The 17,164-nt window shown below is 43.4% G+C and overlaps 1 protein-coding gene across 2 annotated transcripts in view; it reads left to right on the forward strand.

The window, feature by feature from the left end:
* Positions 1–17,164, forward strand: part of LOC143935367 (protein-glutamine gamma-glutamyltransferase 6-like) — a 145,056-nt gene that overhangs the window by 101,741 nt on the left and 26,151 nt on the right. For both annotated transcript variants that reach the window (XM_077459188.1, XM_077459189.1), the window contains 3 exons: positions 3,998–4,108; positions 9,693–9,864; positions 12,967–13,099. In XM_077459188.1, coding sequence (XP_077315314.1) covers positions 3,998–4,108; positions 9,693–9,864; positions 12,967–13,099 — 416 coding nt within the window. The remainder of the gene's footprint in view (positions 1–3,997; positions 4,109–9,692; positions 9,865–12,966; positions 13,100–17,164) is intronic.

The following is a 17,164-nucleotide window of genomic DNA, read 5'->3' on the forward strand; positions in this document are numbered from 1 at the left end:
GCACCAAAAGCGCTGCACTTTCTAAATGGCCCAGCAGAGGTGGGAAGTGGGGATGGGTACTTGTCAAAAACAGGTACCTGCCCCCTCAAAGGTGTCAAATGTGGCACCAGGGGGGGGGGGGGGGAGTAGGCAGATAAGCGGAGCTTCCACTTTTGAGTGGATCTCCACTTTGATAACATTAAATTACAAAATAGGATTTATTTATTTTTTTATAAATCTTCACTTCTGAACCAATTTTTATTGTAGTTCCTAAAAAAAAATCTAAATACGTGTGACCCATACTTTGACACAGTGGTGGCTGGTGCTTTAAATTTTGGAGGGGCGCAAACAAACCCCTTCAGGTCTGCACTCACCAGGAAACGCTGGGCTGTCATGGCTCCCGTGTTAACCCGGTCTTCTTTCCAGGCTTCAAATCTTCAGCCTCCTAATTGGCCAGGACGAGAAGTCGGAAACTGGAAATGCCACAATGGCACATATTGATTCACTAAAATACAAAGTGGGAGAGCACTGCGCCCACGGGGTCAACCTAAAACAAGCCAATTAGAGCCTTAGGGTCTAATCACATGCTTGTCAAAAACTGACAGAGCTCATAGAAACGCATTATTCCGACACACATGGAATGATTTTTTTTTAAGTAAATTATAATATGACTAACATTTTTTAATTTAAAGAAAGTTAATAAAATGTTAGTCATATTATAATTTTTTTTTAAAATAAATCATTCTATGATTAGATTTCTTTATAGGCAAACTAACTTTGGGACCTTTGGGGGGGGGGGGGGAGGGGGAGCGGCAGCCCTACGCCCCTTATGTACCGGCCGCCACTGCACTGACACAAAGGTACTAAGTTCACATCAAAAATATTTCAGCTGCTAATTATCGAAAAGTTTAACACCATCACCAAAGAGTCCTTAGAGAACTTAACATTGCATTGAAAGTCTTTCGTTATATCTGTTTGATACATTAAAAAACATACTTGTTGATCGTGCCAGAAACCTTGTGAGCTGATACCTTCCTGCGCCCTCTGCCTACGCTGATTGTTATCAGTTACATTGTTCTCTGATGACTACAGAACCATGCCCCTTTATGTTATGAACAATAGGAGAAGAAGCCAGGGTTCCATAGTCCCATCTTGTTCCTTTTGTCCTCATACTCAAGCCCGAGGGTTGTTATCCTAGGACTGACTTAACAGAATTATCAAGTGAAAAGAAAAGAAAAAAAAAATGCTTGAAAAGAGACAAATAATTAAGCCACCACATCAAAGGACTAGTAGGCTGCATTAAATTCATTTTTTGTTTTTTACCTTTAGATATGCTTTAAAGCTGAACTCCAGGGGGGAAAAAAAGACCGCAAAAAATTTAGATATGCATTTATTAAATATATTTATAATTCAGCTAGTATAAATGTCTATATTTGACTTGACCTCCTATAAAGAAGCGTGCAGTCTCTGAGAGGTAAAGACAAGACTGTGAGCCAATCATGTGTCCTGCATTCACATGTGCTAACAAGGAACATGCTGACAATAGAGTAGAGCAGCGAAATAACACTATCAGTCTGTTGCTGATCTTTTTCTGCCCAATCACAGGCTGGGTGTTGGGAGATGGCTTAGCACTTTTGCTCAACTGCAGCAGAGTAAAAACAGGTTTCTAGGATGGCAATATTGTGTGATAAGGCTATGTAAAGCTCAGAAATTAAAGTGGATGTAAACCCTCACATATACCCAGTGAAGTAAACAGCCTCAGATTATACACAGGGATGAAACAAATCTCCCTACATAAGTTTTACATGTATATCTGCTGCGTTCACCTTTATATATGGTTTAGAGAGTACAAATCCTGTTAGAATTTTATTTTCCTGTTCCAGCAGGGGGATTCTTGCCATACACCGTGAGACAGTTAATTGGACGAAAGGCACACTCGCCCCTCCACATAGGCAGAGACTTGCAGAGCTGTGCTGTGAATTGACCAGCTGTCTGCCAATCTATTTATAGCACCCGCCCTAACACAAATTTCAGGCTGGTTTTATCACGTGTCAGAGAACTTATCAGAAGTTATCATGCTGATAACAGAACAAAGGAGCAGGAGAAAGCCATGGGACTTAGGGCTTTAAAGAGAGATAAGAAAACACTGCAGATATATGTGCCCGGCTCAAATTTCATGAATCGGGTTTACATCCACTTTAAAAGACATGAATAAAATCCTTTGGAGGCCAGAGCAGTTACCATATGCCTTTTTATACATATTTACCCAAATGAATACACTGTGTGCTTTTTGTGCTTTAACTTGTACAACACTTCTAGTTTAGATAAGGCAAATGTTACTAAGGCTTGGATTTTGCACTGAAGACTGGAAAGCCTAAATATGTGCTGAGCAGAACCCAGCATGACAACAGTATTGTACTGATGTCACAGAGCATTATGAGATTTCCTAAGCCAGAGCATAGCAGAGGCTGTTTGTGTTCAGAAGGTCTCTCTTTAAAGCGGAGACTTTCCATCTATGAAATCTTCTGCCCTTGTTGTGTTCACTTGGGATAGTAAAGCATTTTTTTCTGCCAGGAAATACCTTATACAGCCTTATACAGCCAATTCCTGTTTCTTAAGATGAAAATATAAGCTGCGCTAAATCCCACAAACATCAAATTGTTTATACATAAATAAAGTAAGAATGAATTATGGCTGTTCCCAGCCTCTAAACATAAATTAATATGAAATCAAACCTGAGCGATACGCTAATGTCACCTCGTGTTTGGAACAGTTCCAGGAGAACGGGTCTGTCTGAATGCGTCCGGCCGGCGCAACGGACTTAAGGCTGATGATTTCTTTATACACTGTAAGTGCATTTTACTTTTTGGTTTTTAGTAATAAGGGGTTTTACACTATTTGGAGTTCTATTTCTCTTCCATGGTTTTGGTATACTTATCCTGAGTCCCTCTGAATTTATGAGAAATATTTTTTGGGAGCGTTTTTCTACAATCCTTATATTGGAGTGGTGGCGCAAGGAGAATATCGTGGACCCCTCTGGATTGGGAGACGATTATATATTCATATGCCTTTTGTGACCCTCTGTAGTGGGGGGCCATGATTTTCTGGTAAGCGGCAAATTTAATTTTTTTGGTGGCGGATCAAGCACTACTTAATCGCACACAGCGGTGGATCGCTTATAGTTCATTTGTGGAGGACTTTATTCACATTCTTGAAAGAACTCTCTTTTGATTTACACATACAGACTTGTAATCCATACACTGGGTGTATTTAGAGTTTGTATTGCTATACATAGGGGCATGCGACTTGGTCCTATACTGCAAGGAATAGGCGGTTCGCATGGTCTGACTTTGTAATATTTATATGCATTTATTATTTATGGTTTGATTTCATATTAATTTATGTTTAGAGGCTGGGAACAGCCCATAATTCATTGTTACTTTATTTATGTATACACAATTTGATGTTTGTGGGATTTAGCGCAGCTTATATTTTTATCTTTAGGTTTTTTCTGTAGTTATATGACACAGTTAAGCCGCAGCCAAATTTGATCCATCTAGGATCAATCTATATAATTGTTTCTTGTGTCTCACCTTAGCGCAGTTTTTTTCCCCTTTTTCAATTCCTGTTTCTTGTCTGCTAAAAAAAGCCTAGCCTTATGACATGATGCACAGCTCTCGCTCTCACTCTCATGAGAGTTTGCCAGGAAGGGAGGGGGATGAGTCATTAGAGGGCCAATGAGAGCTGCGGGGCTGCAGAGCTGGAGGTGTGACTCTGTATAAATCACTTCAGTCGTGTATGATTCTTAGCTTGAACTATAGAGTTCTGTAAACAGTAGGTCTTCAAGATAGTGACTAAGAATAGACAGGTAAATGCGAAAATCAGCCAAGAAAAAACGATATATAGTTACATATATATATATAGTTACTGTAATCAGTATTTGTATGTATTTGAGTAAGTAATGTACATATATCAGAAGTATCTGTATCACTAAAATTATATACTGTCTCTCATCTAGTTTGAGGAAGAAATCTTGTCAATCTGTTTGACAATTCTGGAAAAACAAAGGTTGGTAGATATATCACTTTTTGGTGATCCAAAAGAAGTTTCAAGAGTGTGCAGTGCAATGGTAAGTCAACATGTACTTAAACAATTTTGGTTCAATCGTTGGGTCAATAAAATAGACTAAAATAAGCTATTTACTAAGGCCAAAGCCTTGTGGACATCTGACCATCATATCTATTTGGGTTTTTGGACATTCCATTTCAAAACCATGATTGATATAAAGATGGAAGGCTTTTCTCCCAATTTTAGAATGTGTTAATGGGACTTTGTATCCATTTAGCTAACAGTATATTTGTGAGGTCAAGTACTGACAGTGGATGAGAAGACTTGGTTTGCAATTGGTATTTCAGTTCACTTCAAACCAGGGGCGTTGCTAGGTCTACAAATGATCTGGGGCTAGAGCCCATAGTAGCGTAGTAAAGAGTCATACGCTTGGGGGGGCATACACATGTTTATAATATACGTGTGTGTGTGTGTATATATCCCAGAGAGCCCTCCCTTACATCAGGGTCCCCAGAGAGCCTCCCCCTTAAATCAGGGTCCCCAGAGAGCCTCCCCCTTAAATCAAAGTGCTCAGAGAGCCCCCCCACTTACATCAGGGTCCCCAGAGAGCCTCCCCTGCCGTTGGGGACCCCTGCAGAGACTTGGAGCTATGGGCCCCAGATTTGGAGCTATAGCACCAAAAGCCACCCCCTAGCGATGCCACTGCTTCAAACGTATATATTTTGTAGAGTTAAAGTCAGGGCTCTAGGCAGACCACTTCAGGACAAATTCATTAAAGCATGTGTAGCGATAACCCCGCAGGGGCTGCTTAAATTAGTTCAATCCGTTACTCTGCCTCTCAACCCCAATAACACTTTAAATTGGATTGGTTACTTCTACTCAGGTTTGCTCTATGAGTCCAGGCAGGAGGAGAGCAGAGGAATGGCTCCCTTTGTGTCAGACCTCTCTACTGTTCCCTGACACCAAAGGCCCAACTTTAAACACTCCATACAAGATGATGGATTAACTTCTTAGATAAACTGTCCCACACCCCCAATGAATATGCAGAGCCCTGAATATGTGTGTGTGGATCCGCATGGCACTAGTAACTTTGGTCCTTTTGCGGAAAAGATACGATTTGATGTCTTCAGCTAGCCACTTTCGTGCACTTAAACTCTTGTATAGCGGGCTCAAACCACACAACAAAGCTGTAGGGAAAATATGAAAACCTTCAGATTTTTTGAGAAATTTGGATATTTACACTTTTGCGTCTGTTGACTTTTCACCATTTTGCAAAGAGGCGCAATTTAAAAGTTACAAATATTTGTTATTTATTCCCTCAATACAGGTTCAGCTTTTATATTTAGTAGGTATTTCATAAAAATTGTTGTGTTTTTATCTGCTAATAATGGTTTTAGTGTATTTTTTTCAAATATATTGGTTTAATAAACATTTGCGCAAATACCGCGGGGTCTAAATCAGTAGTACGTTCTTTTTTTCTACTTATGTGCTATGAGCGAAAACTAAAAAACAAAGGAAAAAGTGCAAAAATGCTCTGGCCACCTAAATGTACAAAATGGAGCACAGGGCCTGGCAGCGAAAGGGTTAATTGGCTGTCTTCTTCCTGCCAATAAGGGCACAAGGGATGCTACAGAAAGAACAGCTCTGTGTGTGTGAGATCATATTACATTAGACTCAGTCAGTGAAAAAAGGAGAAGGAAGGAGAGGAAAAAGCCCATACAGATGTGACAGGCAGCTCTCTCCTTCTTTCAGGACTAGAAAGCCTGTGTACATCGTGACGGCCAGCTTGGCAGGGGTCCTGGCATGCAATATTTAAAAACTTGCCGACCGCTGCATGATGATGCACTTCGACAGAATGGCACGGGATTGCTAAATGGGCGTACCTGTACGTCCCTCCGTCATCGCAGGCTAGAGGGAGCATGGTGGCCCGCGATTGTGGCAAGCAGAGGCAGAGTGGGGAGATGCCTATGTAAACAAGGCATTACCCTGTTCTGCCTAATGGCATGTCATCGGGAGCAGTGGTCTCTGTCATGTCCTAGTGAGACTATCCCTTCTACAGTTAGAACACACTGAGGGAACACACTTAACCCCTTGATTACCCCTTTAGTGTTAAACCCCTTCCCTGCGAGTGGCATTTATACAGTAATCAATGGCTATTTTTAGCTCTGATCGCTGTACAAATGTCAATGGTCTCAAAATAGTGTCAAAAGTGTCCAATCTGTTTGCCGCAATGTTGCAGTCCTGATAAAAAAAAATCACTAATCACCGCCATTACTAATAAAAAAAAAAAGAATAATAAAAATGGCATAAATATATCCCCTATTTTGTAGACGCTAGAACTTTTGCGCAAACCAATCAATATACGCTTATTGCGATTTTCCTTTAACCAAAAATATGTAGAAGAATACATATTGGGCTAAACTGAGGAAGACATTTTTTTTTTAATTTTTTGGAGATATTTATTATAGCAAAAAGTAAAAAATATTGCTTTTTGTCAAAATTGGCAGTATTTTTTTGTTTATAGTGCAAAAAATAAAAACTGCAGAGGTGATCAAATAACACCAAAAGAAAGCTCTACTTGTGGTAAATCAACCACCAACCGCCGCCATCCTCAACAACCAGTAAACAACATGGTTGTTAGGGAGCGTCCTTAACAACCGTTGAGTCATCAGCTGTCAGCAGGGTTCACAGGAAGCACCACTTCGTGATCACTCCCAATCCACTGCTCCATGCACCCCCGCTCTCTCTCCTCATTGGCTCACTAGCTATGATTGACAGCAGGAGGGAGAGCTCCCATACAGCTTATACTATAATGAAAATCACTGGATTGGAGGGAGCACAGGTAAGAATTGGGGGGGGGGGGGTGGATGGGGAATGCCACTGCACACAGAAGGTTTTTTTTACTTTCATGCATAGAATGCATGAAGTTAAAAAACGTTCAGCCTATAGAACCACTTTAAGCTGCTTATGTGGTTCAGAATGATATCAACCTCCATGTTAGGTAGCTATATCTCAGTGGAGTTATCACAATCAACATCACCGCATTCTGTCATGGATATCAAAAAATGTAGGGTTTATTTCTGCTCAACATGGCCACATTCCTATATATCTTGTAAAAAGACCCCCCCCCCCATTTGATGGGACTTTAAAGGTTCAGAGAGTAAAAAAGTAATTAAAAAATTGTAGTTTAATTGTCAAAAATATTACATACAACGAAATAGCAAATATTTTTTAAATGTAGCGCACAAAACAAAAAGAGGTACATGTTACCACAATGTAAATTCACACATCTATATTGGTATCTACATGTAGAGGGTGCATAGACATATCCAACGTGTATTGGATTCACTTGGCTCCTTCCTCAAGGATAGCTTTTCAGATAATGTAGATATGGTAGAGTGTCCCCATGCTATGGCCCAAAAGATCACACAAATAAAAACATAAAAGTTGTTCAAATGCAATCACATCCAAAGGACACCCTTAGCCCACTGGGTGTAAAGCAGAGGGAATGGGTGGGGGCCTCAAAACCATGGGGGGGGGGGCAGTTCGGGCATACACTGAGACCACCTAATTTAACTGTGCCTGTGGTGTCCAAATAGGTTGTTTCAGACGGGCCAGAAGTGTGTGGGTGGCCGTACATATACAAAGGTGTATAAGCAAAGCACACCGGGTTCATCCTGTGCTGTCCTGTGCTGTCAACCCAGTGTGCTTATACACCTTTGTATATGGGCAGCTACCCACACACTTTTGACCCATCTGAACACACCAATCAGTGGCTCTAGCCCACTGGCTGCAGCTGATGATCGAGAAAAGTTTTCCAAAATTGTCCTTCAGGAGAAGTTGATTAAATGGTTGACTTCTGTTGAACAGGGACAGCCACACACTGAAATTCGGCCAGTCCATACTCTTGGCCTGTCTATGGCCAGCTTAATACTGGAAATAAGAACGAGCCAGAAGAGCAGCATCAAAGAAGGCCAGAGAAGCACCTGTCACCTAAATGCTATTTAGACCCCGTAACACCCATAAGAACACCCTTCTAGCATACACGGAGTGCTACTTCCCTTTGGCTGCTGTCAGATTTGAACTCGATACAGCTCTCCCAACGCAGTCATATCATATATTCACAGGGATGAATAGCAAACACATCTGCCAGCAAACAGACTTGTGGTTCCCAATGAAACACAAATGGGGTGATGACCACACTTTTAGTTTATTGACACGTCTTCCAGCTGTCTAACAAAAGTCTGTACCTCAGTATGGACGTACGGCTGGAGGACAAGTCTGCAAGAGCAAATGTCATTCACTGATCACAGTTTCAATGTTTTGCAGGCTCATTTGGAAATCAAAAATAAACACATTTTTTTTTGTGCTTACATGTGCATTTGTCATTTTTAATCAAAAGTTAGAGTTAAGGCACTTAGTTATATCTGATAAGTGCAAAAAAAATGTTGATATTGCCAGAAATTTCTTGTGAGAGGAGATGAAAATTAAGAAACATGGCTGGTAAAAGAAAACGAATACAGTCACCAGTCCTAAGAACTGGTAAGCTGCAATATAATATATGTTTGTTTTTAAATATGATTCATAGAGTAATCCCTAGGGTTCACCCAGACCCAAGTGGACCTTCTATTGGCAAAGAGGGCTACATGCTACTGGGTCCATCTCATAGTGTCTCTAGAACCCTCTAGGCCAGCCATTCTCAACCAGTTTTCAGTAGAACCCTGGGGTTCCTCCGGAGGTTGCTAGGGGTTCCTTGAGCTGTGGCTGATGAACCACCTATTTGATGATGCCTACAGAGTTCAAGGTTCAGCACCACTTAGCAAAGCCAGCAGCATGACACCAAATATCTTTTTATCAGTCTTTAAGGGTGGCATTCTAAACACAACTTTAATGCCGCGTACACATGACCGGACTTTTCGAGGGACTAGGTCCGACAGACTTTCGACGGAGTTCTGACAGAGTTCTGATGGACTTTCCGAATGAACGGACTTGGCCACACACAATCACACCAAAGTCCGACGGATTCGAACGTGATGACGTACAACCGGACTAGAATAAGGAAGTTCATAGCCAGTAGCCAATAGCTGCCCTCGTGTCGGTTTTTGTCCGTCGGACTAGCATACACACAAACGGATTTCTCGGTAGGAACTGGGTCCGGCGGAAAAATTTGAAACATGTTCCATTTCTAAAGTCTGTCAGACTTTTGCAAATCAAAAGTCCGCTGCAGCCCACACACGATCGAATGGTCTGCCGGAATCGTTCCGTCGGGCCTTTGATGTTGAAAAGTCCGGTCGTGTCATTAGGGGACATTCTTCCTATTGACCACTAATATAAGGAGCATTGTTCCTATTGAGCCTTGATGATTTGGTTTTAGTAAGGGTTCCACGAGACATGAACATTTTTTTGGGGTTCCTCTAGGGTTAAAAGGTTGAACAAGCCTGCTCAAAGCATAGGAAGTTAATCCCTTCCTCCTGTATATTTACATAAATTGATAAGGTAATTTTATTTTTGTTTTACTGTTGTTACTATATCATTAGTGCTTTATTTGGAATTCTAAAGAAATGAAGGGATGTATTATCAATAATCTAAAATTCTACACACATTTTCTACCAATTTGATGTATAAGTTGTCTGTTTTCTTTAAAGGTTAACAGTAATGATGACAATGGCGTGCTTCAGGGCAGGTGGGATGGGAATTACGCCGATGGTCGCAGCCCTTCAAGCTGGTCAGGAAGTGTGGCCATACTGAAACAGTGGGCAAAATCTGGTCCAGTTCGATATGGACAGTGCTGGGTCTTTGCTGGAGTACTATGTACAGGTACATTTATTGCCTCAACCACAGCATCAAAACAAAAATATAACCAAAAATGCGTTTCCCTGTAAAGTATGATTCACAAATAACACATTTGTCAATAGCAGAAAAACAAAGCTGAAGGGCTTATCTCATGCAAATATGTGTTTACTAAAGTCATATGATTGAATTATGGATTATGATTGGTTGTCATATAATTCTTACTTATCTACAGCCGTGGCCATAAGTTTTGAGACTGACACAAATATAAATTTTCACAAAGTTTGCTGCCTCAGTTTTTATGATGACAATTCTATATACTCCAGAATGTTATGAAGAGTGATCACATGAATTGCAATTAATTGCAAAATCCCTCTTTGCCATGAAAATTAACTTAATCCCATAAAAAAATATTTCCACTGCATTTGTGAAGAAGTCTTCAGGGGGTCCAAGAAAGTCCAGCAAGCTCCAGGAGCGTCTCCTACAGTTGATTCAGCTACGGTAGCAAAGGCAAGAGAATTCTTGTTGGGCAGTGTATTAGTTCATTTGCATTTCATTTTAATGGTTCAAAGAATGTCAGACGAAATGGTCAGCCCTCACGCATGACCACTTCATCAAATCTGGCCCTCTTTGAAAAAAGTTTGAACACCCCTGAGCTACAGGATCATGACACCAACAGTGCAGAGCTTTCTCAGGAATGGCAGCAGGCAGGCGTGAGTACATCTGCATGCACAGTGAGGCTAAGACTTTTGGAGGATGGCCTGGTGTCAAGAAGAGCAGCAAAGAAGCCACTTCTATCCAGAAACAACATCAGGGGCAGACTGATATTCTGGTTGTTTGCGCCCTGCCCCCCAAAAAAAAAACACGAACTGCCACTGGCCAACCGTAAAGCATCCTGAGACCATTCATGTGTGGGGTTGCTTCTCGGCCAAGGGAGTGGGCTCACTTACAATTTTGCCTAAGAACACAACCATGAATAAAAAATGGTACGAAAACATTCTCCAAGAGCAGCTTCTCCCAACCATCCAAGAACAGTTTGGTGAGGAACAATGCCTTTTACAGTGTAGCAGTACCCCCCATAGGGGCTGCTTGATAGTTTGGTCCACCTGTCACCCTGCCCAGCCCGACATTCACATCCCAGTCACTCTTGAGACAATGAACAGTCCATATGTTTGTTTTGTATTTTATTGAGGGATTTTGAACTTGGATAGGGTAAGGGAAATTATGGGATGCCCAAAGTCAATAGTAGAATTGATTAGATGATTAGATGGAACGTCTATTTACACTTCTAGAGCTCCAGTCTCCTCCAGCACAACACTTATTTGCAGACTGTTCGATCCCCTGTACAATACTTGGTACCAGGCACAGCTAGCACATGGTAGGCCCAACTCTGACTCTGTCAGGCCTTAGAAACTGTCATTTTCAGGCAGGGACTGCGGGCCCCTTCAATGTAGCAACAAACTGGTAGAAAGAAAGGTCCTTTAGTTCTAGCTGTCCTATAGTGGACTACTGTTCCCAGTCAGTCCTCTTCAGGCCCTGCCAGCCCTCCTGACTGCAGCTGCCTGACTTCACTGCCCATGACATCACAGTCTCTCCTGCTGGTGCTACATCCATCTCAGACTGCACACTCCCAGTCTGCTTCAGCATGCCTCCCCAGCTTTCCCAACTGTGCCTGTCACTCACCAGCCCTCCTGGCTGCACTCCAGTGTATCCCTCCTAGAGACTTTCCTGGAAAAACTAGCTCCCATCGTCTTTCTCGGTTCCTCTCTGTGCCTCCTGTCTAGATTCTTCTTTGTTTCTCAGCAAGGCTCCAACTTGCACCGGAACCCCTCAGGCCCAAGTTCACACAATCTCCCCAGACTAGGGAGTGCCTCAAAGGCACCAACAATCTAGTGCTCCATCTCCAGGTTCTTCCACCCGACAACTCCTCCCCAGCTGGGCTGACCTTGGGTATTTAAGGAGTCCTGCCCCCTGCCAATCCTAGTTGGGGATTGGTCAGGGTTCCCTGAAACACCCCAGACAACTTCATCTCTCTTCCCCTCCTTCCTTCTAGAATCCTCTAGAAGTAGAAGGGAAGTAACTGAAAGATGATGCTATCTGTGAGTCACCAGCCTACACTGAGCCAACAAAGTTAGCAGGCCTAATTAAATTTACCTGCACTTACAAATATCCTACTTCTAGCATCTACCTAAACTAGAGGGTGCTACACCAGCATTAGTTATCACTTTTGCCTTATGGTGGCTTGGGGGAAAGAAAAACAACATTTTGGGTTGATGGCCAGGAAAGTCCCTAAGGGAGTCCCATTGGGAACATGTGATGAACAAAAAAATGCCACAAATTCTGACAAAATCCAAGCATTGATTATGCAAGAATGAGCTACCATCAGTCAGGATGTGGCCCAGAAATTGATTGACAGCATGCCAGGGCAAATTACAGAGGTTTTGATGAAGAAGGGTCAACACTGCAAATATTGACTCTTTGCATAAACTTAATGTAATTGTCAATAAAAGCTTTTGACACTTATGAAATGCAGGTAATTATACTACAGTATACTATAGTAAAATCTGACAAAAACATCTAAAAACACTGAAGCAGCAGACTTTGTGAAAATTCATATTTGTGTAATTTTCAAAACTTTTGCCCACAGCTGTATATCTGGCATAACAAACCAACAATGTACAATCATTGTACAAGCATTGTGGTGACTCTTGGAATTTTATTAAGGTTATACCTTGAGTTATGATTGATTTTTTGCTTTGTTTTTGATTGTATATCTGATATGAGCATTATTATGTATGTATGTATATACCGTATTACTTAATTATGTATGTTTTTTACACATTTAGAGATTGTAACTTATACATCAATAAAATTCCTTTATGATCACCCTATTACATTTTTTTGCTGTCATGTGCTTCATGTAAATCCCATCTGCTCTGGGTGCAGACCCCTTCCTCTCTTGATTCAGACTGGGATGGAAATTTAAGACCTTACCAGGCCATTATTTCATTTAAAGTCCCTAGGGATCGAAATGTGTGACCATGCACCAGGTCATGCTTTCCATAAAGTCCCTAATAACCCTTCCTTTTTGTTTTGAATGTACAATCATCATGTTTTTATTTCTTTTAGTAATGAGATGCCTGGGCATTCCAAATCGCGTTGTCACCAATTTTTCCTCTGCTCATGACACCGATGAAAATCTCAGTATTGATACTATTTATGATTCAGACGGGAACAATCTGGGAGGAAAAGACAGTATTTGGTAATGAATGAATGAATAGCTGGTCAAGAGAAGATATTTCTTTCTTTTTTTTAATTCCTCATCAGTAAATAAATATACTGTATTTTCATGCTTTGTTTTGTGAGAAAATACCACCCTATCTACGGTATATTTCGGTCCACATGATAGAGTTGCTTGCTTTAACCAGTTCCAGACTTCCCACCACACATTTTACTGGACACAGCGGGAGCCAATCAGCGGGTCTTGGGGACTCAATGTTCGCCGCTACCTAGCGATCTCTCCCGACAGAGGCAGAATGGTGGTCTGCCCATGTAAACAAGGCAGATCGGCATTCTGTCAAAGGGGAAGATAGAGATCTTGTGTTTTTTCCGCTAAGCAGGAACACAGATCTCTTTCTTCCCTCAGTCAAAGCATCCCCCACACAGTTGGCAAACACTTCCTAGGAGCACATTTTTTCCTTTGAACGCCCTTGATGTTAATTCCATTCCTGCAAGTGTCATTAGTAAAGTAACAGTGCATTTTTTTTAGCACTGATTGCTGTATTGGTGTCACTGGTCCCCAAAAAGTGTAACTTAAGCCGCATACACACTATTAATATCTTCAGATTTACCAAAATCATGTAGTGCAAGGGCTTGCCTGATTGCATATAAGCTGAAACTCCTAAAGCCGCGTACACACGGGGCGGACTGTCTGGCCAACTTAGTCCGTCAGACAATCTGACGGACAGTCCGTCATACTTTCGAATGAACGGACTTGCCCACACACGGCACTTTTTGAGCGGACTAATACGGCGTACTAAGTCCGCTATACTATCCGCCCTACTTTTGAAATGAACGGGCTCGCCCACACACGCGGAGGAAAGTCCGCTCATTTCGAGCACGTCTCCAGGTAGGCGGGGCCCGCGAAGGAGACGTCGCTGACCCCGCCGCCTGGAATGGACTTAAAGGGGAACCCCAACGCCGAAAAAAAATCGGCGTGGGGGTCTCCCCCAAGTCCACAACAGACCCTTGTCCGAGCACGCTACCCGGCCGGCCAGGAAAGGGGGGCGAGCGAGCGACCCCCCCCCCTCCTGAGCCGTGCCAGGCCGCGTGCCCTCAACATGGGGGGGTGCCTTGGGGAAGGGGGGGCCGCGCGGCCCCCCACCCCAAAGCACCTTGTCCCCATGTTGATGAGGACAAGGGCCTCTTCCCGACAACCCTGGCCGTTGGTTGTCGGGGTCTGCGGGCGGGGGGGCTTATCGGAATCCGGGAGCCCCCTTTAATAAGGGGGCCGCAGGATACCGGCCCCCCCACCCTATGTGAATGAGTATGGGGTACAATGTACCCCTTCCCATTCACCTGTAAAATAAAAGTACCAAAAAAAAACACAACACACGAGATAAAATACTTTATTGCACAGCTCCGGGGTCTTCCGTCTTCGGGGGTCTTCTCGCCGGACTCCTCCGCTATCTTCTTGTAGCTCTTTTACTAGCGGAGGAGTCCGGCTTTCTTCCTCGCCGCCGGCCTCTTCTCCAGACTTCGGGGGTCTTGTCCCCCCTCTTCGGTTCTTCTGCCGGGCCACCGCGCCTTCTTATAGCTCTTTTACAGGCGGTGGCCCGGTCTTCTGTCGCCACCGCCTTCCGTTCTTCTTCTTCTCCAGGAGATGTTGCCTCGACGATCTCTCCGGCCGGAATGCCAGGGACGCACTGCGCGGCCACTTATATAGGGACAAGGGCGGTGTCACATGGCTTTAAGTCACATGGGTTGGTGTCACATGGTGACCCCGCCCCCTTACGATGTCATAGTCCCCATGTGACATCAACCCATGTGACCAACCCATGTGACATAAAGCCATGTGACACCGCCCCTTGTCCCTATATAAGTGGCCGCGCAGTGCGTCCCTGGCATTCCAGCCGGAGAGATCGTCGAGGCAACATCTCCTGGAGAAGAAGAAGAAGAAGAACGGAAGGCGGCAGCGACGGCGGCGGCAGAAGAACCGAAGAGGGGGACAAGACCCCCGAAGTCGGGAGAAGAGGCCGGTGGCGAGGAAGAAAGCCGGACTTCTCCGCTAGTAAAAGAGCTACAAGAAGATAGCGGAGGAGTCCGGCGAGAAGACCCCCGAAGACGGAAGACCCCCGGAGCTGTGCAATAAAGTATTTTATCTCGTGTGTTGTGTTTTTTTTTGTACTTTTATTTTACAGGTGAATGGGTAGGGGTACATTGTACCCCATACTCATTCACATAGGGTGGGGGGCCGGTATCCGGGGGCCCCCTTATTAAAGGGGGCTCCCGGATTCCGATAAGCCCCCCGCCCGCAGACCCCGACAACCAACGGTCAAAGTTGTCGGGAAGAGGCCCTTGTCCTCATCAACATGGGGACAAGGTGCTTTGGGGTGGGGGGGCCGCGCGGCCCCCCCTTCCCCAAGGCACCCCCCCATGTTGAGGGCACGCGGCCTGGTACGGCTCAGGAGGGGGGGCGCTCGCTCGCCCCCCTTTCCTGGCCGGCCGGGTAGCGTGCTCGGACAAGGGTCTGTTGTGGACTTGGGGGGGACCCCCACACCGATTTTTTTCGGCGTTGGGGGTCCCCTTTAAGTCCATACCAGGCAGCGGGGCCAGCGACGTCTCCTTCGCGGGCCCCGCCTACCTGGATACCCGTTCGAAATGAGCGGACTTTTCTCCGGGCGGGAAAAGTCCGCTCATTTCAAAAGTACGGCGGACTGGCACACACACGGGCGGATTGTCTGCCGAAATGCGAGTCCGACGGACTGTATTACGGAAATTCCGAAATACTTAGTCCGCCAGACTGCACGCTGAAAAAGTCCGCTGAAGCCCACACACGAGCGGACGGTCCGCTGAAATGTGTTTCGGCGGACTAAGTAGGCCAGACAGTCCGCCCGTGTGTACGCGGCTTTAGGTTTGACCTCATATTATATGGTTTTGGCAAATCTGAAGGAAAAAATCTGCAGAAAATCGTATAGTGTGTATGGGGCTTTACTGTCAGATTTGTCCGCCACAATGTCGCAGTCGCACTAAAAATTTCTTATTGCCACCATTACTAGGAAAAATAAAATAGCTATGAAATTATCCCATAGTTTGTAGACACGATAACATTTGATTAAACCAATTATTATATTTTTACCAAAAACATGTAGCAGAACACATATTGCCCTAAATTTTATAAAGAAATTAGCAGTAGATTTTTTTAATATTTTTTTTATTGGGTGTGTTTTATAGCAGAAAATCAAAAATATATTTTTTTCAAATTGTCTGTCTTTTTTTGTTTATAGCGCAAAAAATAAAAAATGCAGAGGTGATAAAATACCACCAAAAGAAAGCTCTATTTGTGGGGGAAAAAAAGGACATTCATTTTATGTGGGTACATTATTGCATGAACGTGCAATTAACAGTTAAAATAGTGCAGTGCCAAATTGCAAAAAATGCTCTGGTCAGGAAGGGGGTGAAACCTTCTTGGGCTGAAGTGGTCAATGTAATATAGAAAATAGAGACCTCCACAATAAAAGGAATGCCCTGTACACATGATAGGACCTTCCGACAACAAAATCCCATGTTTTTTTTCCGACGGATGTTGGCTCAAACTTGTCTTGCATACATAAGGTCACACAAAGTTGGTCGGAAATTCCGAACGTCAAGAACGTGGTGACGTACAACACGTACGACGAGCCGAGAAAAATTAAGTTCAATAGCCAGTGCTGCTCTTCTGCTTGATTCCGAGCATGTGTGGTACTTTGTGCGTTGAAATTGTGTACACACGATCAGAATTTCTGACAACGGATTTTGTTGTCGGAAAATTTGAGAACCAGCTCTCAAATTTTGTGTGACGGAAATTCCTATGAAAAATGTGTGATGGAGAGCATGCACACGGTCGGAATTTCCAACAACAAGGTCCTATCACACATTTTGCATAGGAAAATCCCATTGTGTGTACGGGGCATTAGAGATGCTAGTAAATATAAAGCCATCCTACTAATGCCGCCATTGGATAAGCACCAACCTTAAAGTGATTAAATTATCACCTTATAAAACAATCCATTTTGTTTAAAATAGAAAGGAAAGGCAAAACATTTGTGTATAGCTATTAAAAAACATT

This window comes from Lithobates pipiens, unplaced genomic scaffold (assembly GCF_037356315.1).
Source record: "Lithobates pipiens isolate NorthernLeopardFrog02 unplaced genomic scaffold, aLitPip1_a1.2 Scaffold_28, whole genome shotgun sequence".
Lineage (NCBI taxonomy): Eukaryota > Metazoa > Chordata > Amphibia > Anura > Ranidae > Lithobates > Lithobates pipiens.